Below are 22,779 nucleotides of genomic sequence, written 5' to 3'. Positions count from 1 at the left end.
AAAAACCGGAAGAACGAGACACCAGAGCAGACAAGCTTTTCAGTACATTTTACTCATTTTGTTACATGAATCCTCGGCCTCATCTGAAGAGCCTTTTGGGATGCTTTACCAGTGGAACCTGAGATCAAAAAAACTCCATTAAGGGAGTAGTTAAGTAGTATATTTTTAGGTCTGTGACGTGTAAGTTCCAATTCTCAAACCAAGAAAAGAAAAGAAAAAAACAAGAAATACAAAAAACATTTCTAAAAGACAAACAAATATTCATATAACAGAAAATGAACAGTGTTGAGGTTTAGCCTTTGTCTCTCTCTACAGGAATGAGGTGATTAGGAGAAAGAGGAATACCACTCCCTGCTGGAGAAAGGAGATAACAGTTGGTGCCATTTTAGACCAACGGATGACGGGGGGACAGGTAGAATATTCCTGGTGTGTCGGGCGAGCTGGAGACACCGTCGGGCAATAGGCAAAGAGGAGGGTACACGTGAGAAAAAACAAAACTCAAGTACACATTCTAAAATAAGACTAAAAGTGAGAATATGCTTTATATGTATATGTGCAACAGTGATAAAAGGCACAATAGCACAGTGTGTCATGCTTTGCTAGTTTCCCTTAAATTAGCAATAGAGGTCAAGCCATTCTGGGATTTCATCTTTCAGTCTGTGCCCACTTCATTCGAACAGATGCTGTAGTTTAATGCTGAGTGTGGTGCCTCTTTTGGTGCCAAGAGGGGAGGGGCTAATGTTAGAGGACTGCTTTGCTTAAATAGGAATATTCAACTTTAGCAGCAAAAGTCAGAGAAAAGTGATGTTCCAATCTTAAACAACAGGACAGCAGACACTTGTGTGCTGCCTATTATCATTACTGGTACTAAAAGCCTAAACTGCTACTAAAAATCACTGGGGGGGGTCTGCATGTAGCATTCCTTTGGAAACTGAATTATTTCAGGCAGCAACTATTTCGCTTGTTAGCAAATAAAATATTTGTGCTTGACACTTCCGATAAATCCAAAATGTAGCAGGGAGCAACACCGGGTAGATTGTTAAAACTACCAGGAAAGCATTTGTGCTGATATTAATACTCGAGCCATCTTTAATTGCCTTGTGCACAGTACTTGCCTAAGAGACACTTGCACTGTCTCATTAGTAATTCTGAAATGAATTCTCAAAACTGTAAACCAAATATAAGGATGAAAACTTACATTTTTCCAATAAATTTTGGCATTCCTCAATCAAAAAAATCCAGATAAGGTTTACCACGCATTGCACTGGGGAGAGGTACAGATCTTATTTAAGCAAGTCATTGTGGTCTTCAGTGCTTTGCCTGTTGTTTAGACAAAAAGAAATGTTGCTGAATGTGTAACAAAACTGTCTTTCTCCTATTCTGACAGTTCAGTAACTACAGAAAGTCGGGGTGGAGTTGTAAACGGAGACTGGACGTCTCATAGATGGAGTCACGTACACAATATCCACCGTTGATTGTATTTCTACATAACTGCAGTTTGGCTCTAGCATGCTAGAAAGCATGGGATTGTAGTCAGGAAGCGGTGTTTGTATACACTAGTTTACTGGGCAAACTGGCTGATGGCTTTAGAGCTCAAGTGACGACTCGGCTTTTGTTCAAACCTACACACTAATTGAGTAAATATCATCACATCTAAAACTACTAAATAAGGAAAACAAAAAGGAATAAAATATGATTAAAATATTGTGTTTAATAAACTAAAAGGATAATAATATTGTTTTTGGTTTTGTACAGTAAGGGGGGTTAGTGAACTTTGTTGGGTGCAGCCCTTTGTTAGCAACTACAACACGTGCTGAGCAATGGTAGTAATTACCTATGACACTGTTTTCAAAGTTTAAATCGCATGTAGCTTGAAGCAGTCAGCCAAAACACTCCATTTTCATCTGGCAACATTTAAATAGTCTCCATTAATATCTGCAGTTTTATTTTAATTCTTATTCTGAGGCAAATTACAAGAGAACAGATTGAGTCCAAATATAAAGATTGCATTTTTACAACTCAAATCTGTTTAGTCAGGAAAACAAAAGTGAACTAAGAGGACTACAGTCCTTGCAAAAACCTAAATAAGATTATTTTTTCCCCTCTCATTGCTTACTCCAAGCCAAAACACTACACACTCTTCCCATCTCCACTAACCATTTGCTCCTACAAAATCTCAAAACTGCACTTCAAGCAAAATGTTTCAACCAAAAGCTCTGAGACACACTTCAAACTGGCGGAGAAAAGGCAGAGGAGAGCTGAGGGAGAGACAGAAAGAAGACTGTATTGGCTTTGAGTGTCTAGGTCCTTCCTGCAAATAGTGGGCATAACTGGGGGAGGGGGTGAGAGGGAGGGTGTCTGGGTCAGGTTATGGCGATAGATAGTAAGGGCAGGGTGGCGGCGTTGCAGTGGCCCCTGCAAAAAGTTGACCTCAATGAACGATGAGTGCCCCAGCAGCATAACTCACGGAGCTATCCTGCCAGTTCCTGCACTGACTTGATTGGGCGTAGTTCAGGAAAGTGAAGTTCATTTCTAGACCAGACTTCCTCAGCTCAGCCACAGCCTGCAAAACAGCAAAATCCACTTAGGCACTAATTCACATCATGGGACACAGCAAGAGTCTTTAGGCAAACAAAGACGATAACGACGACAGATTGGCTCGTTTTAGGGAATTATTCTCGACAAGGACATGAATTTGGATCCTGAATGTCAACTGACCATTGGCCAGAGGACCTGAGTAGCACTAAGACCTATCCTCCTTATGTCACATCTTAATTTAGCTTTTCCAAATAAAATAAAAAACAAACAAGAAATATAGGGGTGTCATGACGAATGGACTACCTGGAAATCACTGCTTCCAGAGCCCAGAAGGATGTCATACATGTGGGACTAGAGGTTACATTGAAAGGTTATATTAAAATCAAATAACAGTGTAATATTTCCTTAGGATTTTCTGGATGATCACCTCAAGATGAATCCAGATTCTGTATTTTCTGTGTTTCTTGTATAGAAAAGCTGATGAGGATGCTGACTTCTTGATTAAAACATGTAGTTTAAACCTCATTTCATTGAAGGTTCTCTACTTGGGGTTATCAGTAACAACTAGTTACAACCAAGGTATGCAGAAGAGCATCTCTGTGCACACAACAAGTCGAACCTCGAAGCAGATGGGCTACAGCAGCAGAAGAGCACACAGGACGCCACTCCTGTCAGCCAAGAACAGAAAACTGAGGCTCTTATGTAGGGATGCTTATCGAAATTCCTCAATTTCAGTAAACTGTTTGATGACAAAATTCATGTCACAGGGACCCAAGTGAACTCACGGATGCAGAAAGTATAATCCTTGCTTAAAGGTGTGTGGGGTATTTGCTTGGCACACCTTGGGTCCCTTAGTGTCAACTGAGAATTGTTTAAACGCCACAGTGTGAGTATTTTTTCTGAGTATGTGCAAACATATGGTCATCTGTTTTTAACCACAGTGTGCCCATCTTCTGATGGCTGAAGGATAACGTGCAATGTCACAAAGCTCAAATCATCTCAAACTGGTTTCTTAAACATGACACTGAGTTCACTGTATTCAAATGGCATCCACACCCCATCATGTTAATATCCTGAATCTATGTAATGAAGAATTAAGGGGGTGTACCTAATAACACGAGTGTGAGTGAAATACACTTGGTAAGACTTTTTCCTGGGTTACCTACATTTAGCAGCACTCCAATTGGGTGACGCCCACATATGGTGTTGCGATACTTCTTCAAGTAGTTGGTGAAAGACATGGGATCCAGCTGCTCTATAATGCCCATCCCCTTGACAGACAGAAAGAAATTAAACCTTAAATGTACCCTCATACCTGCAAAAATTTGTATCTTTTTTGGATAAGAACACATTATGACTCGCCACAGCAGGAATAATAAGTGAAATGAATAACACTCATAATGGCTCAGTTCCATTAGGTGTTGCGACTGGCCAAGTAGGTCATGACAATGAATCAGCATGCGCAATAAAACGATCTTCGATAACCGGAATGCAACTGTCATTAATCAGAAACCCTGCAGTGAAAATCAGCTTGGATATTCACGTTCCTTTTTTATATTCATGTAATATACTAGACCGATATAAGATTTTTCACACTGATACTGTGCAATTTAAAAATTCTATATATTGGCCAATAATGTTTTTTCTTTGAGACACACACTCATAGTTACACATGGTTATATGTAAATCTGAGTCCTTACTATGATAATATGGCAGTGTAGTTTTTTTGCTTTCACAGTAAATTGGTAAGTGCCCTCTAGTGGACAAATTGTGCGTGGTTGAATGACGTCTCCCTTTTCTTCTTCACTTTTCACATTTTCATTAATTGGCAGTTATAAATGCAGATACTGATATCCATAAGTAGTTAAATGGCCAATATCTAAGCCCCTACCAATATAACAATATATCAGTCTTATCAGAGTCCATTATATACTGTACTTAATTGATATACAAATTATTTTGGAGTTTATCACAAAAAATCATGGCCCTAAGAAAAATCTATAAATCTTCTCTGCTATTCAGTAGTTTTTTTTATCATTAAATTTAGTTAATCTTTAACTTGTACAACCAAATAAACTGTCTCATTAAGGCCATGAGATTTTCAAAATGCCATGTGCAATACCTTTTATTGGTTGTGCGCGTTTTATATGTGCTTAATTACCCACAGCAGCCGTGCATGTGGCTGATGAAAGTGTTTTTTTCTCAGTGAAATAGATCAGATTTATTCTTTTCATTGAAAAAAATTTACAATCACTTTTTTCCCCAACATTTTATATTACATGTTATATCTTACATATCTCAGTAGTTACCATTTTATCAAGATGCTCAATAGACCTGTAGATCTCCCCTTGAGATTCATCATAGTATGTATAGCGAAACCGTTGACCTTCAAGAGAGAAACACACCGCAGTACACAGCTGGGTACAGTCAAGTAATTATGTCATTTAGACCAAATTATCCTTGCATCACAAACTGCTGTTTTCAGTGTGTCATGTCAGTACATACCCCAATGGCAGAAGTCAGATGAGATGATGAAAAGGTTAGAAGGGTCTGCCAGGTATTTGCTAAGCAGCTTCCCATACTCCTGTTCCTTTGACTCACTCAGCGCACCCACCAGCACAGGCACGATGCTAAACTCGTCTTTGTGGCTGCAACATCAATAATAATAACTTAACTTTTACATGCTAAAAACATCAACTTTGTGACTTTAGTCTCACTGGTCAACATCAATGGTGTGATTTCAACTTGTTATTTCCCATTATGGAGTCACTTAGTTCAGTTCAAGTTCTACTACATGATCCCTGTTTTTCAGCACCATGAAAATGGCTCTGTCTCCAGCCAACCTAACAGAAGGTTGTATAAATTATGCACATCCATGTGTCCCTGCACCAGTGTGATTCTGGTTTACAATAGTGCCTGGTGCATAGTATAGGAAGTCAAGGAAAATAAGAGAACAGAAGTAACAGAGCTGTTGTACCTTGTATTCACTTTTGTCAGAAACAGTCAAGAAAAAGCTTCAATCTGTCAGACAGTTCCCTTTAAATGCATAGATTGATTCTCCACTTGAATGAATGTCACTCCCATGTGCATTACCTCTCCATGGCTTTAGCAGTGTAAGGCAAGTGCATTTCAATACTGTGCTCATCTTCGTCTGTCTGCAGACTCATTCTCTCAAACAACCCAGTTTTCCAGAGGTCAGCATAAACTGAAAGAGAGAGATTTCACTTTATTTTGTGAATTTTTTCATAGTCACGACTACTGATAAAGTCAGTGAGATTAGAATTCTGACAAGTGCCTAGCTGAGGAAAATCTAAAAAATAAAAAGAAAGCCCTGACCACAGAGTCAAGGCAATGTCCGGTCGCTGGAGGATCATTAAAAGTGTATCACCTGCCAAACTGGCATAAGGTCTGTATGTTGAAGCTCTGTGCTTGCTTCATTTCACATTTTTAAGAGCAATGACTCCAAAAAAAAATGTTCTTCACTTTGCTTTTGGCACAAAACATGAAATTTACACTGTAAATGTTATCCAAACTGTCATGTTACTACCTCACATCACCGCACATCCTCAAAACACCTTTTATGAGGATGTGCAAAATACCTATAAATAAATTATAGCACAAGTTAAGATGTAAGACATATTTGAAAACAGTGAATACCCTTTTGGTCGATTCTCAGGTCATAGAGGGGTGTTCTATAGATGTCTGCAGGTGATAGGGCACAGCGAGAGAGGGGCACATGGTGTGAAGGTCCCAGGATGAACACCCTACGACTGAAGGGCAACAGAACTTTATTTCATTAGCTGTTTTCGCAAAAAGCACAGCACCAACATTTCTTTACTCTGCTATCTACACTCACATCTGCTCAGTCTGTGGAAAAAGTAGACTTAAGATAAACAATCATGCAAAGCATCTCCTTAAATGAGGAAGAGAGCTAGAAAACGGAATCACTTACGTAATAGAGGGATCAACCTGCTTGTAGGCATGTGCTGCACAAGCACCACAGTAAGTATACCCTGCATGGCTACAAACAAAAACAAGCCATATTACAATTAAGAAGGCATTGAACACATTCAGAAGACATTTTCCTTCTGTTTGTCAATGTGTGCTTACGGTGCTATGATGGCTCTAGCGGGTCTGATGGTGGACTGTGCTTGAGACAGCCAGCCTTCTAGTTGTGCATTCAGCTGGGATCCTGAAAAAGTAAACAAAAAAAAAAGAAGATATATACGTATATATATTTCACTAGAATAGACTAACACTGGAATAAAGAGGGGTCACAAAATCAAATGATAATTGTAGAAATAGTCCAAATACACTTTGATAAGGCTACAATCGTTTTAGATCCCTACCAATGTCGCACTGTAATAGCAATGCACTGGGCTGAAATCCAGCTGTGACAGCAGTTCATTATTCCTTGTCAGTTATTTTGGAATGGGAAAGAAATAAGAGCCCATCTTGACAAAGCCTAACATAGTATCAATCTTTCAATCAATCTTTTATATGCTGGGCAACTGTCATTGTAAAGCTGGAGCTCATTATAATGTGTCATAATCCAATTTTAACCTTACTAAACGTGATTAACTACACTGGAATACAATGCCTATATTACAGTATAAACTACTTAAGTTCATGTTTACCAGTGTCAATAGTTGACAACATTAACAGCACACAGAGCTGAATGATTTGTTAGAAAAACAACCAGAATCACGGTAATCAATGTTAGCTCAGCATTTGTGGTTTTGAGTATTTATCTGCTTTATATGTTGTCTCAAAAAGGATTGTAAATGGCAGTTTCTAATGGATAATCGGGCAGCCTTTTGGGATTTAATAAAAAAAGAAACTAGCGTACAGCTTGTGAAATGGGGGAAGGGGTGCAACATGAACCTTCAGCTTTCTGCCCTGCCCTACCCAATCCTTTGTTCTGTGCCAGCGAGCATTTGTACACATAACTTAAGCGGGTCAGGGGCAGACACCAACAAGAACACAATAATGACAATAACCGCATAAGTTAATGTAGGTAATCAGCTTCGGGAAATCTTAAGTGTAGCTGGCTAGCTAGCACGTAGGCCAGGAAGTTCTGCAATATTAGCCAAGTTAGCGTTGGTTGAGTTGATAGTCAAAAATGCTTTGTTTTGACATTTCCACGCACTATCCGAGGAGGAGGTGCTGAACAAGTTCAAACCAATCGTACACCAAATGGGATAATACGGAGACAGCAGTCAATAACAGTTAGATAGCCGACTTAAAAAAAAAAAAATCGGATGGACTAACGTTACAGCCCTGACACTGGCTGTCCATTTCTGCGATGGCAAGCCACCAGGAGCCCAGTTACAAACCAGTAAGTTACGCATAATGAGAAGCCTCAAAAACTAATAGAACACAAAGCATAAAACAAACAAATAAGACTGCCAGCTAGCATACGGTGTGCTAACGCGGATGGTGCTTCATTGACAGTTACCCGAAGCAGAGTACCAGCTCCCGGCGTGACTTGCTTCTCTGCACACCACTCGGTTCGACATCTTGGTTCCCAAGCCGCCTATCTTGGTTTGCTTCACTCCTGTCAGGCGAAAAATTAAAAACAAAACTCCAAAATCCTGGGTTAACTACCCGAGAGAAGAAACCAACGCCTGCTAGCTAACTTGCCTGAAAAGACAAAGGGCAGTTCGACTGGAGAATCAGCAGCTAGCTGGCTAACAAGCTCAGTGTACCGTCAGATGGCCCTTGTGTTGTTACCGGTTAATAAGTTAGCCAGGGGAGTAGCTAGGGTCCGTTTGGCATAAAGTCTGTTAATGTTAGCATGCAATGCGGAAAGGCACAAATTACAGAATGTTTGTAATGTGCCGATATGAAACACTCAGAACAGTAATAATAAAAGCAGCGATGTCACAGTTGGGATCTGAGGATTACAGACTTGTCTGTCAAGCCAGGCAAGGGGCGGGTCTGAAAAAAAAATGTTATCGAAGAGACGTCAGAGCTGTCCGATTGGCTGTTTGATTGCTCATCTTTACATGATTGGTTAAAAAATCCAGGAGGCGTAGCCATTACTAAGATGTTGTTTGATTGTGAAATTGTGCTGTCCGTCAGGTGAGCGGGTACAGCGTGGCAAAGAAGCAGGGACGTCAATAGGGCATCCACCAAAATGTACCTATTCTTCTTCTTAGGATTGAAAGGAATACTTTTGCTACCAGTGACTGTAGAAAACAGTCATTTCTACAGTCAACAATGACTACCATGAGAGATTTTTGACTGTTTAAAAACTAATTGCTTTTCTCATGGATTTAGATTCAATTCAATTCAACTATTTATACAGCGCCAAATCACAGCAACAGTCGCCTCAAGGCACTTTATATTGTAAGGTAGACTCTGCAATAATACATACAGAGAAAAACCCAATAATCATATGACCCCCTATGAGCAAGCACTTTTATGAGGATGGAAGGAAAAGCTCAATTTTAACAGGAAGAAACCTACAGCAGAACCAGGCTCAGGGAGGGCCAGCCATCTGGGTTGGAGTGAGAGTTGGGGTGAGAGAAGGAAGACAAGACAAAAGACATGCTGTGGAAGACAGAGATTAATAACAAGTATGATTCAATGCAATGAGGTCTATTAACACATAGTGAGTGAGAAAGGTAACTGAAGAAGAAATACTCAATGCATCATGGGAATCACCCAGCAGCCTACACCCATTGCAGCATAACTAAGGGAGGATTCAGGGTCACCTGATTGAGCCCTATATGCTTTAGAGAAAAAAGGAAAGTTTTAAGCCCAATCTTAAAAGTAGAGATAGTGTCTGTCTCCCGAATCCAAACTGGAAGCTGGTTCCATAGAAGAGGGGCCTGAAAACTGAAGGCTCTCTCTCCCATTCTACTTTTAAATACTGTAAGAAAACTGGATGACAAAATACAAAACTTGTGTTCTCTATTTTCAAAAAGACCTGTCTAAACCAAACTCATATTACATCGTGGGCCTACAGTCCACTTTAGTCTGTACCAGAGAAACTGCCTTTTTTGTTAATGGAAAGATGTTTTAACTACATATTTAATCCCTGAGCTATCTTAATATAGGAAGAAGTAAAATTTCAACAGTATGTCTCAGTTTTTCTCCATGATAAAGAAATGCTGCCATAGTGAATAAAAAAAATACGGTCAGTGCAGCACTTTGGGCTTTTTACTGTGGACCCACAGTAAAAAAAAAAACAAAAACAAACAAAAAAAAAAACAACTCTGTAGTACATTGTGGGAAAAGCATTATCTTCTGTAACTTAATTGTTAATCTGTTACTCAGGTCCTGTGTGTAGCATGAGCGGCCATGAGGAAGGTCTTTGTCTATTGGAAAAGCTGTAAAACTGATAAAAATACAGCTAAAAGTCCTATGCCCTCTTTCATATTTTAGCAGGAGATCAATATGACAGAGCAAACAGACAATAAGATAAAATTGTCAACAATTGTTTACTTTTGTTACTCCTGCCCCAGACACATCTGTCCAGTAAGTGGGCTGAACATTCTCACAACAAAGGTGTGAAACCCTGTTAAACTTGAGTTCAGTCAGCTTATTGGCTTATTGGTCAGACACATCTGCTTTATTGGCCAGATGTGCTTGGGGCGGACTGAACATTCTAATGTGCTTCGTAGTGGCGCATTTTTGTTTGCTTAGATTTTCTCTATGTGAAAAGAGCTTATTTATCAGCTTATTTAGGTAAGAAAACACCCTTTAAAAGGAGAGGAGACAAATGACACTTAATCTTGTCCTTCCAAAACCAAAGCCAGTTTCCAAAATCCACCCTGCAGATGTTTCCAAGGATATCTGGCCCTCCTATGCTGTAACAAGTACAGGACAGTATTTGGAAAAGTGCTTCAAGAAATTGTCGACTTTCCTGCTTTAAGACCTGAGGTTATTCCTTCTAAATGTTTTTAATTCTGTTTACCATAATTATGCTCTTCAGATTTATTTTCTGTTTAGCTTTTGGGTTTTGGATAACAATGAACACAAATGTTTGTCAAAATAGATGTTTCACTGTAGGTGGTTTTATGGGACTGACAGTGGCGGTCCTAGCCAGTTTGGCGCCCTGGGTGAAAACTCCCTCTGGCGACCCCCCCCCCCCCCCCCCCCCCACACACACACACACACACACACACACAAAACATATTAAGGATTGTACATTAATATAAAACTGTTGTACACACACACACACATATGAAGAGAGAGAGTATGCATAGTATGCAAACGGCTACCAAACAGCCATCATAATTCGTCATACAATGAGAACAGGACGAATCAACAATTGACAAAGACTAATTAATATTAAAATCTGTAACATAATGTATTGTTTGGAGTTTAGTCTGTTACTGTTGCTATTTTTACCATTTCGTCTTGGAGCAACTGTAACTCACATAATTTCCTTAGGGATTAATAAAGTATTCTGATTCTGATTGTTTCAGGATGACCTGCCATTATCCAATGACACATCTGCTTACCTGTATCTTTTGCTCGTTTCTCCTCCTCTTCTTTTCCCTTTTTTCTAAACTGAGGACCTGATGGCTTTGAACTTTTCTTGTCCATCTTCCATTGGTTTTAATTTTGCACTCCAGTATGAACACCCATCCCTCAACCCAAGGATCACCACAACATGATCTAACACACCTACACCTTAGTTCACAGATTCACTTTGTCTAGGGTGCATTTCTGAGATTTCACACAACCCAGGATTCAAATCATGAATACATAATGGGCATGGATTTACAACATTATGAATGAAATGTGCTCTATTTGGAAGTAGCCGACCCCTCCTCCCCTTTCAACGGCTTGTGTGTGAGACTTTAAATCATCAAACTTTAAATTTTAAATTGTTATTGATCCCTTTACCCCTGGTCCTAAAGTGTATATTTATTTTCTTACTCTTCTTATATATATATTGTTTGTTTACTTGCACTGCTGTAACTGGAGCCTTGTCGTCTCGTCTCTCTATATACTGGACTGTAGCGGAGATGACAATAAAGTTTACTTTGACTTCAGCAGCAAGCGGGCGCACCGAGGGCTCTCGCGCTCACTTTTCGTGTATAGAATTTCGAAAAAACATCGGTGCAAATTATAAGTCTGTATTATAATGTCTGGTGTTTTCGTGTTTGTTGGTTTGTTTTTATTTTGTTTTACTTTGCGAGTTGGTTATTAGATGCTGCTCCAGCCGGTCAGAAAATCCCCCGCCGCCCCGCCCTCTCCTGTCTGCGCCGCAAGCAGCAGGCTCACCTCGCAAACGAAGGGCGTCCTTACTCCCAGCAAATGGGCGATAGAAAACCGATCGGTGCCTGTACCATTCCCAATATGCGCTGGTTGACGTCGGGGGAGCATGAGTAGGACCTTTTTTTTTTTTGCCGATGCCCTTGATACCGCCCCCCACCACGATGCCGCCCCGGGCAACCGCCCGTGTCGCCCGTATCTAAAACCGCTACTGGGGACTGACATAACTTTTCTGCAAACATTTAGATTTGTGGTTGAGTCTTGTTAAAGTGAGACTGTGTTCTCAAACAAAAATCAGCATCACAAATCAGTATGAGCACATTATTACACTAATACGAATGTCTAATGACAGTTATTTATCTTAACATACTTTTAGCTGGTCTTCAGAGTTGTCTCACTGATCTTCAGTGGTTAGTCTCGTGCCACTCGTGTAAAACGTACTTATCAAATAAAGCTGTAGTCATGTTGTTATACCTGAATTCAGTTTTCATTCAACCATATGGGTGCAGCACACAACACAGGTATTTTGATAAGAAATGGGTGGAATTAAAAACGACTGAATGGCTAACCCTTCCTCTGTTAAAAATGTAATCTTGAATCAAATGTCATGCTTTGTTTTTTGTTTTTTGTTTGTTTGTTTTAAAGAGAACCAGTATGTGCACATTATTAAGGTTTTAGAAAAAAAGATTTTCAGTTTGTGTCCCGGAAATATGCAGACATCGCATACTTTTAGTCTGGAATTCAACCGGAAGTTACTTCTTGTTCTATATAATTTTTATTTAATAAAAAGGAAATTACGTAAGTTTTTTTTTAATTGTCTTTGCTTCTTTTTTGCGTTACTTATACTATATAAGGGATAAAACAAAATATGTTTTTGTTTTTACCTTTAATTAGTGTATTTTCTGTTTACCTAGTAAAATGTCCATTAATGACTGTAACGGTACATTCACGAGGACGAGCTCTGCGTGCGCCTTCTAGCGATGTTGCGTCTAACGGAGAGGGGCGGAGTCTGTCTGGGTCGCTCGGTAAACCGGAAGCTTGTGTTGGAAATGTTTATGTTGTCACGAAGCGCCAGAATTTTTATTCTATGAAGTTAAAGCGTTGTGTTTTGTCCCAAAGAAAGAGGACTGCATCACCTTTAAATGCGATTTAAAGCCTAAACGTTTTCGTTTATGACTAGCTTACCGTGTTATGACTGAGAACAGGGGGGAAGTAGCGCGAGAGTAATGTCGACCAAAACAAACGCAAGTAAGCCCAAAGACAGCGCTGAAGTTATAAAAAACATCCACAAGCAGGCGTTTGAGTATATATCCAAGGCACTGAAGATCGACGAGGACGACACAGGTTTGTTTATTGTGTTATTAATTTTTATTGAGTTATTAAATGCTGTTGTACGTGTGCAAGAGAGTAATAAACACCTCATCCTTTCTGTCATAACAGGTGAGAAGAAGGAGGCTGTGCAGTGGTACAAGAAAGGGATTTCTGAGCTTGAAAGGGGTATTGCAATAGAGCTCACTGGGCAAGGTATTACAAATACATTCAGGTATGCTGTGAGCTGTCAATCAGCTGTAACTTCATACTCAGTGTATTTTTTAGCAGGAGAGCAGTATGACCGAGCAAAGAGACTTCAGGATAAAATGGTCACCAACCTCACCATGGCAAAAGACAGGCTTACCCTTTTAGGTGAGTTGGCCTTGATTATTTTTATCAAAGTAATGTATGCTGAGAAGGCATGCTGAAGATCATCAAATGTCTTCCTTCACAGAGACGACACTAGCCTCTAAAAGAAGAAATGACCCCCAAGGGACATCACGTCATGCTCTTCCACAGCCAAAGTCAGTTCCTAAAAGTCAACCCGCAGGTGTTTCCACCACCATCAGACCCTCCACTCCTGTAAGGCCTTCATTAAGACTAACTGATGCAAAGGTTTGTGTTTTTTTTGGTTATTTAATAGTGCAGGCACATGCCATTTGAAGCTACCTTTCTAATGTGTAATGCTTTCTGGGACAATCTTATTCCTGCTAAGACAACCGCTCGGGTGGGAAAAACTCAGAATGGAAGACCGGCAGCTGTGAAACAGCCCCCGAAGAGGGATATGAAAAACTTCAAGAATGTGGACAGTAAATTGGCCAACTTAATTATGAATGAAATTGTAGAAAGGTATCAGAAGCATCACAATCAACAAGACATTTTTCCCTGGGTGAAATTTAAAAAAAAAAAGTATTGCACATTTAAAATATTTCCTCTGTTCACTGCAGTGGAGCGACTGTGTCATTTGATGACATCGCAGGGCAGGATCTGGCAAAGCAAGCACTTCAAGAAATTGTCATCCTTCCTGCCTTAAGACCTGAGGTTATTACTTCTTAACCTTTATCTGTCTGCTTACCATGAATACACTTTCAAAGTTTTTCTTTGTTAAGATGCAAAGTTTTTTTTTTTTTTGTTACATTTTCCTGTTTAGCTCTTTACTGGTCTGAGAGCTCCTGCACGTGGCTTGCTTTTATTTGGCCCACCAGGAAATGGGAAGACCATGCTCGTAAGTTCCTTTTACAGCACAACAAATCATATGAGTCATGTTTTAAACTGTTTTGTATTTTGCATAGAGCTGTTGATAGCCCTCATTATCCTCAGTTGAATCACAGCCATTTATTTCCTCTTGCAAGGCCAAAGCAGTTGCTGCAGAGTCTAATGCAACATTCTTCAACATCAGTGCTGCTAGTTTGACCTCCAAATATGTAAGAAACACTTTTAACAGTTTTTAATGAGCTCTCTCTGCCTACTAGCTCATTTTTGTCCTTCTAAATGTTTCATGTCGTCACCATCACAGGTGGGAGAAGGCGAGAAGCTTGTACGAGCACTCTTTGCGGTTGCAAGAGAGTTACAGCCCTCAGTAATCTTCATCGGTGTGTGTTACACTAAAGAATAGATGTGCCTTAAACACCAGTGTATCTCCAAAATTTTCAGCTCATGAATAAACCTCACTGTTTACTGTTTGACACTCAGATGAAGTGGACAGCTTGCTCTGTGAAAGGAGGGAGGGGGAGCATGACGCCTCTCGCCGTTTAAAAACTGAGTTCCTCATTGAGTTTGACGGGGTAAGTTCAGAAATTTGTTAAACACAGCAGAGCTCAGCAATTCACTCATCAAACATCGTCAGAGGAGCTCAAATCCTAGTTAACTTTGAGAGCCGTGGCGTTTTCTCTGAAGTTCTTCTTCTGGGTTTCAGGTGCAGTCAGGAAGGGATGACAGGGTACTTGTAATGGGAGCAACTAACAGGCCCCAGGAGCTCGATGAAGCAATATTAAGGTATGTTATGCTGTTCTACATTAACATTTCCAAAAATGTTTAAATCCTGTGTAAAATGCAAAAGAAAAGCAGAATGCATCAATTTTCTGATCTCATAAAGCCAAATTTTAACATTTGAAATTTTTGCAACTACATATGTAAGTAAGAACGATGGGGTGTAAAAAGATCCTCTTAGAGAGCTTTCTCAGAAGTAAATAGTTTCACTAATCTGCAAAATACTGTCTACAAATAGTCTACAGTTTCAGAACAAATTATAGTAGTGTAAACTCACATCTCATCATCTACAGCAGCGGTCCCCAACCTTTTTTGCGCCACGGACCGGTTTAATGTCAGCCAATATTTTCACAGACAAGCCTTTAAGGTGTTGCGGATAAATACAACAAAATAAAATGATACGACCAAGACAAAAGCTGTGGTATTTTGTAAATATAATAATAAATGCGAATTCACTGTGTAATTGTGTAACTTTATTAGCAGCGTCTTCCTGAAATGCACCAACAACACTGAAAGTAACATCCTCCTCTCTGCCCCTTAATGCTCTCTGGTCGCTATGGTAACATGTAAACATTTCTTTCAACTACAACACGGGAAAAGACCCAGGGATACCGAGTTAACGATAAAAACTCTGAAATTTCACACCCGAGCCTCAACTCTCACGGCCCGGTACCAAACGACTTATGGATCGCTACCGGTCCCTGGCACGGTGGTTGAGGACCGCTGATCTATAGTACATAATCTTATTAAAAGTCTCAGAGAATCTGGAGAAATGTGTGCAAGGGACCAGGCTGAAAATCTACTCAATGTGTGAGTCCTCAGGCAGCACTGCATTAAAAACAGACGTGATTCTATCATGGAAATCACTGCTTCCAGAAATGATCTGTGAACACAGTTTGGGTTGTCAGGGCCAAAGTTCATTTAAAATGGATCGGGTGCAAAACTGTTCTGTGGTCAGAGGAATGTAAAGAGGAGAATGGAGCATCTGGCTTGTTATCAGCAATCAGCTCAAATGTCTAATGGTATGGAGGTGCATCAGCACCTATGGCGTTGGCAGTTTGCACATCTGGAAAGGCACCATCAATGCTGAAAGCATATACAGGTTTTAGGGCAACATATGCTCCCATGGCATAATTTTCAGGGAAGCCCTTGCATATTTCAGCAAGATAATATTAATCTGCATACTACATCTATTAGAACAGCATGGCTTCATAGAACAGTCCAGGTGCTGAAGTGGCCTGCCTGCAGTCCGGACTTTTCACCAGTTGAAAACATTTGTCACATCATAAAATGAAAAATAGGGAAAAGAAGTCGCAGCTGCTTTGAAATATGTTGCTGCCATCAAATTAAAAATGACCTTGCATTTTTCTTAAAATGGTAAATTTTCTCAGTTTAAGTATATTATGTTTTCCATATTCAATCATGAATACAATAAGGTTTTATGAGATTTGCATATCATTGCATTCTGGCTGTATTTACATTTTACAAAGCAATTTGTAAATACTGTAAATATATTTTTTGTTTGTTGGAGGATTATTTTCATGCGTGACTCACAACCATTTGTTGTTTTTTGTTCTTCAGGCGCTTTGCAAAAAGAGTATATGTGACCTTACCCGATGAGAAGGTATATACATAGAAAAATATACATACACAAATATACTGAAATAATTGTTTATAAAGATAACCTGAGTAAATGCAAAATGCAGTTTTAAAATTAATATTTCATTTATTAAGGGAAAAAGATTATCTACACCTACCTGTCCCTGTGAGGAAAAAGCAGTTGCCCGTTAAATCTAATAACTGTATATGATGTAACTCTTGTTCTTCCAGACAAGATTTACGCTGCTGAAAAATCTTTTGGGAAAGCACGGGAGTCCACTGAGCCAAAACGAACTGTCCTGTCTTGCAAAGTGAGTTCCACTTCTGAAGACTTCAGAGGGATAATTTTATGTCACTTTGCATTAATCCCTCAAAACTTTCTTCACAGAGTGACTGCAGGATATTCAGGGAGCGATTTGACAGCATTAGCCAGAGATGCTGCACTTGGCCCAATAAGAGGTATGAGTCTTTTATCATGCTGGTCACAGAGTCACACATACTTCCACATCTTTAGTGTTTATATGAACTTTGCTTTGTACAGAGTTGGGACCAGACCAAGTCCGTAATATGGCTGCTGCTGAGGTGAGAGAATAGCTTTTACTTCCAATCCTACATATGTCTCATTTGTACTGTTTGTACAGTTATACTGTTGTGTATATCCACAGGTGCGCAACATTAAGAAGAAAGACTTTGAGGATTCTCTGAAGCGAATCAAACCAACTGTTAGTCCAGCAACTCTTAATATGTACAACAAATGGAACAAAGATTTTGGTGATACATCAGCAGTTTAAACTCACTCACCATCTCAATTGGAAAAGAATCTGAATTTAAATCAAATGTGTTTACCTTTATTTCCTCTACAGGTAATTGAATTAAATTAAACATGGAATAAACCCTAAAGCAATAATGTTAAAGCAATAATGTATGAATGTTGGGACATTTGGATGCATTATCAGATCCTTTTCTGTTTGACAGAAGGAATTTGCTAATGCGATTCTTATGGGCTTTTTTGAAACTGTAATTTTACACTTCTAAAATATTGAATTGCTGCTTGAAATTGTAATATTTATTTTTGAAAACATCCTGTAGATGACAGCTTTCCACTTGCCTCGCAAAAAGAAGCAAGTCAATCTTGAGCGTGACCTCGCCTTTTTTAGATGACATCATTTAGTCACCTGATACTCTGACACATTGATGGTACTGACTTTAACACTCTCCGTGCCTAGATGCATAACACGAGCAATAATTGGGAGAAGAGTTGCCTATGTGGGCTTTTTTGTATTATAAGTTTGTTTATGAAGGTTTTCCATCTGCACCAGTCGTCTATAGATATTAATACTTGTATTTGACAGCTGGAGACTCAGTAAACTGTGTTGTTACAATAAGCTGAAAATTATTTCACTGAGCCAAACTGCAGTGGTGGTTTCCCACTTTCCTTCTTCAATAAATGCATTCATTACATTACATCTGTGTTTTTGCCTTTAATAACAGAAATCTGATAACTTTCATAAACAAGCAAAACTCATGTCACGTGTATCTGAGTCACAATAGCAGCCCTGTGGTGCAGTGATTAACATGTTTGCCTTACATGTGAATGATTTCCTTTGCCTTAAGGGATTGCAAGCTGGTGTAGTCCTGTGCTGAGCCCAAGCTCTGATAAATGAGCGCTTTGTGTCAGAAAATCTGTGCCAAATCAAACACGAGCATCTTCTGCTATGGTGATCCCTGGGGAAGTAAGGGAGCTTAAAAGATTAATATCAGCAGCACTCCAGACATACCCATGAACTTAATAGCAGCTTGTATCTGTCATTCTAATTGTTACATACAATATATTTTATCATCTAGTTATAATAGATCTAAAATATTAATGCTTACAGGCGTGAGGATTGTAGTGAAGTTCTCACTTCTAATAAACATCTTTGACGGACCTGAAGACCTGTGAGGTGAACTAAAGAAGAATGAAGCCTTTTGACCTACTTCACCCTTGTAGATAGATGGTGCTGCAGATCTGGTTTTTGCGTGCTCCACACTACTTTCTGCATCTTCATGCTGCATGTTTTTAGAGCTGACAGATTTTTTTTCTTTTGCCTGCAACCAAAGTTATGTGGTATGCAGTAAATTGCTGTTAATAAGAATAAAAATCATGTTCTGCTGAGCTGACTGTCAGGTTGACAGATCAGTGAAGTATGCAGTTTTCATGGGTGTGCGCAACAGTGCTAACATATATGCAGTCAAGGTCATAAGTGAAGTTATATTATGCAGCTCTGTGGTCAAGACCTCTTATCCAGGCGTAACTCCGCTTATTCAGGAGGTTCCACCTGTGGGAGCTTTGCTGATTCAAGCTAACATAAATGCTTGTGGTTGACTAGATCTTTTTTTAAGTGCCCTCCAATCTCTTTCACTGTAAAAGTGTGCTTAAATTCCAGCTCTCTCCCTACTGCCCTTCCTATGGTCAGCTGGCAGTGTTGGTTTTGGTTTATGTGGCCGAGCAGCTGCATCATCTGGTTCCTGCAGTTCTGTTTGCAGACTCTACGTATGCAAACATTTTCTGCAGTTAAGGAAGTTTTCTCAAACTCTTATGAGTTTTATTTCCACACTGCTTCAAGACTTTTTTAAAAATGGGGGGAGGGGGGAGGCTAAAATGCAAAACATTCACTCATAGAGCTGGAACCACACCTAAGACTGCTCTCTTTCCCTCAGGGGAGATTTGTTGGATGGAGTGAGGATTTTGGGGTTGTTGTTTTTTTTCCATTTTGCATGTCATGACTGAAGAGCTTCTTTCATGATGCCAGACAGGGATGAAGAGCATTAGGGTTTAGTCATCACCTTTTTTCCCCTTGCTGTTTACTCTTCCCCTGAGATTATCCTGGACAGTAAACAAATAGATTTTATTGCAGACTTGTTGCAGGACTATTTTATGTTGTTCTCTCACCTTGGAACTTAGAAGAGTAGAAACTAAAAACCTGCAGCATGTAATTGCAACGTCCCTACAAGTATTTTTAATAGCTTGCAATTACAGTACAAAGCAATTATATGTTCACATTGTGCATTACTTGTAGCAGGCATAAGACAGAGCTTTACTGAGGTGGTCTAAACCTATACAATGATTGACAGCTTCCCTTCTCGACTGCGTGTCAGCAGGCCTCCACTTCCACAGTGGTTCATTGATGCTTTGACCACGACATCCACTCAAGGGAAAACAGAATTGGTGATCATTTGATACCGCCAGCTAACAGCCCACCCTGAAGAGAGTAAAACAGCATAGTGAGGATCTCTCTCTGACTGAGCAAACAATGACTGGTGATTGTTTCTTTGAGTTGCCCATTAACAGCATGTGGATGGGAGACTTATGCAAGGAGAAACTACACGTGCCTCGCTTTAAGGCAGTTTGAGTTGTAAAGGATTGTTTTCTGAGTTTGTGGGGGACTTAATTATTACCCTGATATAATTTATCAGTTGCCCTATTAGCTGCTAAAACTCCAAAGAAAGTTCAAACTAACTGTGTACAGCACCATATTCAGTCTGATTGTAACTCATTTGAGCTGGAGGGAAGTTCGGTGATGTTGCCCTTGGAGTAAAGATATGGTTTAGGGCTTAAACACTGGAGAGCCTTCAAGACCTGAGCTGTATCCACTTTCTAGCACTGGCTTTTTCTGTATAACCAACTGCTACACCCTCTTCATAACTTCATTTACCTTAGGGGTGTTTCTCTTTCTCTCTCATGGGAAGCTCAAAACCAAGACTAATTATCTATCCAAAGGCAACATCTGTCCTTTATCAGCCCATTTATTTTTTTTGCACACTGTTATATATATGTATATATTAGGGCTGCCACGATTAGTCGACTAGTCACGATTACGTCGACTATCAAAATCGTCGACGACTGATTTAATAGTCGACGCGTCGTTTGAAGCTTTGTAAGATCACAAAAGACGCAGGAATAAGTAGTAGGATTTAAGAGTGTAATAACGGACTAAAACAGAAGATGGCAACACTGCATGTACAAGGATGTCAGCTGCCGTTAAATCCCGAAGAAGAAGAAGAAGCTGTGTCCCAGAATTCATAGCGCAGCCCAGCTCAGTTTCCAACAATGGTGGCAGCTACTTAGTTTTACTATTACTCTTATTATTCTTTCTGGGTCACAAAATAAACGTTTAACATATTTTCAGGCGAGAATGTAACTGTGTAAATCTCAAATATCTGCTCAGTTTATCAAGACACCACATACTTTCAAAAGCGCTCCGACGTTTTCGGAGACGTCTGTTACCTACTAGCTCGATAGCTAGCCGGGGGCAAGGCTCACTAGAGCCCGTGAGAACACCGGACTCCGGGCAAATCGTTTTCAAACCCACCGCCGTCTTTCGCTACTCAGGTTAAACATGATATATAAGTCATTTAGATAACTTAAAAATGTTATTGTTTGGCTTTTTTTTAGTATTTTATTTGTTCCTGAGTAAATCGGTTTGGCTGAGATTAAAGTTATAGTTTTTACACAGCTGAATAAACGTCAAGCAGAAAACTGATTATCAGAAGTGTGAGATGCTCGAGAATATACTCCGATGTCCCGTTGTATTTTAGATAGCAAGGAGTTTATTAAACTTCACCGAAACAATCTGCAAATTTCATTAGAATTTAATAAACTATCATCTTGTCTTTATTTTTAGTTAGCACGTACCTTAAACACTTAAAGCTGTAAGCTAATGATAGTTATATAAGAGCAGACATACTGGTGCAATAAGCTGTACGTTTTACGTCCAATGGATGCATGATCTGATTAGTTGACTAATCGCAAAAATAATCGGTGACTAGTCGACTATCAAAATAATCGTTTGTGGCAGCCCTAGTATATATATATATATATATATATATATATATATATATATGTGTGTGTGTGTGTGTGTGTGCGTGTCAGTGGGTGTGTTTGCTAAGAACAAATGAGCTGTTCGTGTATGGTTATGAATCGATATACAAATGGAAAAACTGACCTATTCCTGCCTGAGGAAAACTGGGTCATTTAGATCATATGAAGTCATTACTAAAGACAGTATTCAGAAAGCAGGACAAGAAGCTTAGTTTATTTTAGCTTTATTTGAACTTGAAACAAAGGAAAACAATTGCCATAAGTAGTAATGCTAATTTAGTAAAAACCGAGCTCATGTTGCATGTGTCTTGTCTAAACAATGGGCCGATATGCATGCAATACATGTAAGCACTGGGAAGTAAGTGGAAAAATACAGACTGTGAAAGGATGGCAGACATTCCACACAGTTTCAGCATGCATTGTGGAAAACCCCAAAATAAGAGCGATGCTTTTGCTTCTCTAAGAGCCCGTGGCGTGTTGGGGTTTTTTTTTTCTGTCTGATTTGTATTTTCAGAAAGAGTTTACAGTGCAGACGCGAGTGATGGCCTCTTAAATGTTCACTCCAGGAGGCCGATAAAGATGTGGTGAGGCGGTAATGGGTAGTTTTACAGCACATCCATCTATTAACATAACCACGGTAGCTTTACCTTTAGGGTTGTTGGGGTGCTGTGGCCCATATCAGCTCACACTGACTTTACACAATAAACCAAGCCTCTTTAGAATTAGGGTTAAGTGGATGCATTTGGATTGTAGAGGTAACAGGATTCAAGTAGAAAGTTAAAAGACATGGTCATGTTGGTCTTACAACCTAATTTTCAAAGGCCAAGGTGTATAGGAAAAACAATCTTTTTTTAAACCAAATTTGTTTGTTTCTTTTTTCGCAAGAAAAAAAAAAGTGACCTCCTGCAGCCACAAAGCTAAAAAAAAGCCAAGGTGGATGGACAAGAACAAACTGTCTGTCATGCCTGCACATGTCCTGCAAAGCCATTAATCTCAGGAGCCAACCCCCTTCACTTTGACTTCACAGAACTGGTGCAGCTGTATTGAACTTGACATCAGTTTGTCCACACATCACTAAAACGGACAGTTTTCAGTCTCGCGTCCAGATGACTCCCAGACCGAACATAAGATTTGTGGAAAAGCTTAATTTTGGCCACATCTGTAAGGAATGAGAGATGTGTTTTATTTTCGCTCTGTAGAAATATCCCTCGGAGATGATGCTCAGGACTTAAATTGGACTGAGGTGG

The 22,779-nt window shown here is 39.6% G+C and overlaps 2 protein-coding genes across 3 annotated transcripts; one reads left to right on the top strand and one right to left on the bottom strand.

The window, feature by feature from the left end:
* Window positions 1-33: 33 nt before the first annotated feature.
* Window positions 34-8,468, bottom strand: memo1 (mediator of cell motility 1). The gene is made up of 9 exons (XM_084948153.1): window positions 7,997-8,468; window positions 6,649-6,730; window positions 6,491-6,559; window positions 6,196-6,308; window positions 5,632-5,743; window positions 5,044-5,186; window positions 4,848-4,924; window positions 3,705-3,809; window positions 34-2,563 (listed from the first exon to the last, which is right to left on the bottom strand). The coding sequence occupies exons 1-9, from the start codon at window positions 8,055-8,057 to the stop codon at window positions 2,432-2,434; spliced, it is 894 nt and encodes a 297-aa protein (XP_084804279.1). The 5' UTR covers window positions 8,058-8,468; the 3' UTR covers window positions 34-2,431.
* Window positions 8,469-12,689: 4,221 nt separating this feature from the next.
* On the top strand, window positions 12,690-18,135 carry spast (spastin). Of its 2 annotated transcripts, none has more exons than XM_084949222.1 (16): window positions 12,690-13,116; window positions 13,213-13,296; window positions 13,369-13,455; window positions 13,538-13,698; window positions 13,799-13,932; window positions 14,031-14,124; window positions 14,234-14,308; window positions 14,436-14,507; window positions 14,600-14,675; window positions 14,776-14,867; window positions 14,999-15,078; window positions 16,654-16,696; window positions 16,903-16,982; window positions 17,060-17,130; window positions 17,213-17,253; window positions 17,337-18,135. In XM_084949222.1, the coding sequence occupies exons 1-16, from the start codon at window positions 12,999-13,001 to the stop codon at window positions 17,460-17,462; spliced, it is 1,434 nt and encodes a 477-aa protein (XP_084805348.1). In that variant the 5' UTR covers window positions 12,690-12,998; the 3' UTR covers window positions 17,463-18,135. The 2 variants fall into 2 exon arrangements, with proteins under 2 accessions (XP_084805348.1, XP_084805349.1); XM_084949223.1 differs by having other exon boundaries at window positions 12,696-13,116; window positions 13,372-13,455.
* Window positions 18,136-22,779: the final 4,644 nt, after the last annotated feature.

This window comes from Perissodus microlepis, chromosome 13 (assembly GCF_051167445.1).
Source record: "Perissodus microlepis isolate ML-2025 ecotype Zambia chromosome 13, ASM5116744v1, whole genome shotgun sequence".
In the NCBI taxonomy this organism is placed as follows: domain Eukaryota; kingdom Metazoa; phylum Chordata; class Actinopteri; order Cichliformes; family Cichlidae; genus Perissodus; species Perissodus microlepis.
The sequence above is the reverse complement of the archived record's forward strand: the minus strand, read 5'-3'. Positions and strand labels throughout refer to the sequence as shown.

Bases quoted from the DNA above. Each gene is read 5' to 3' on its own strand.
- memo1 (XM_084948153.1), bottom strand. From the start codon at position 8,057: ATGTCGAACCGAGTGGTGTGCAGAGAAGCAAGTCACGCCGGGAGCTGG. The intron at 6,560-6,648 runs GTAAGCACACAT...TTTTGTTTGTAG, and splicing joins GCTAGAGCCATCATAGCACC to CCATGCAGGGTATACTTACT. The intron at 6,309-6,490 runs GTAAGTGATTCC...GTTGCCCTTCAG, and splicing joins CAGGTTGATCCCTCTATTAC to TCGTAGGGTGTTCATCCTGG.
- spast (XM_084949222.1), top strand. From the start codon at position 12,999: ATGTCGACCAAAACAAACGCAAGTAAGCCCAAAGACAGCGCTGAAGTT. The intron at 13,456-13,537 runs GTGAGTTGGCCT...CTTCCTTCACAG, and splicing joins AGACAGGCTTACCCTTTTAG to AGACGACACTAGCCTCTAAA. The intron at 14,309-14,435 runs GTAAGTTCCTTT...TCCTCTTGCAAG, and splicing joins GAAATGGGAAGACCATGCTC to GCCAAAGCAGTTGCTGCAGA.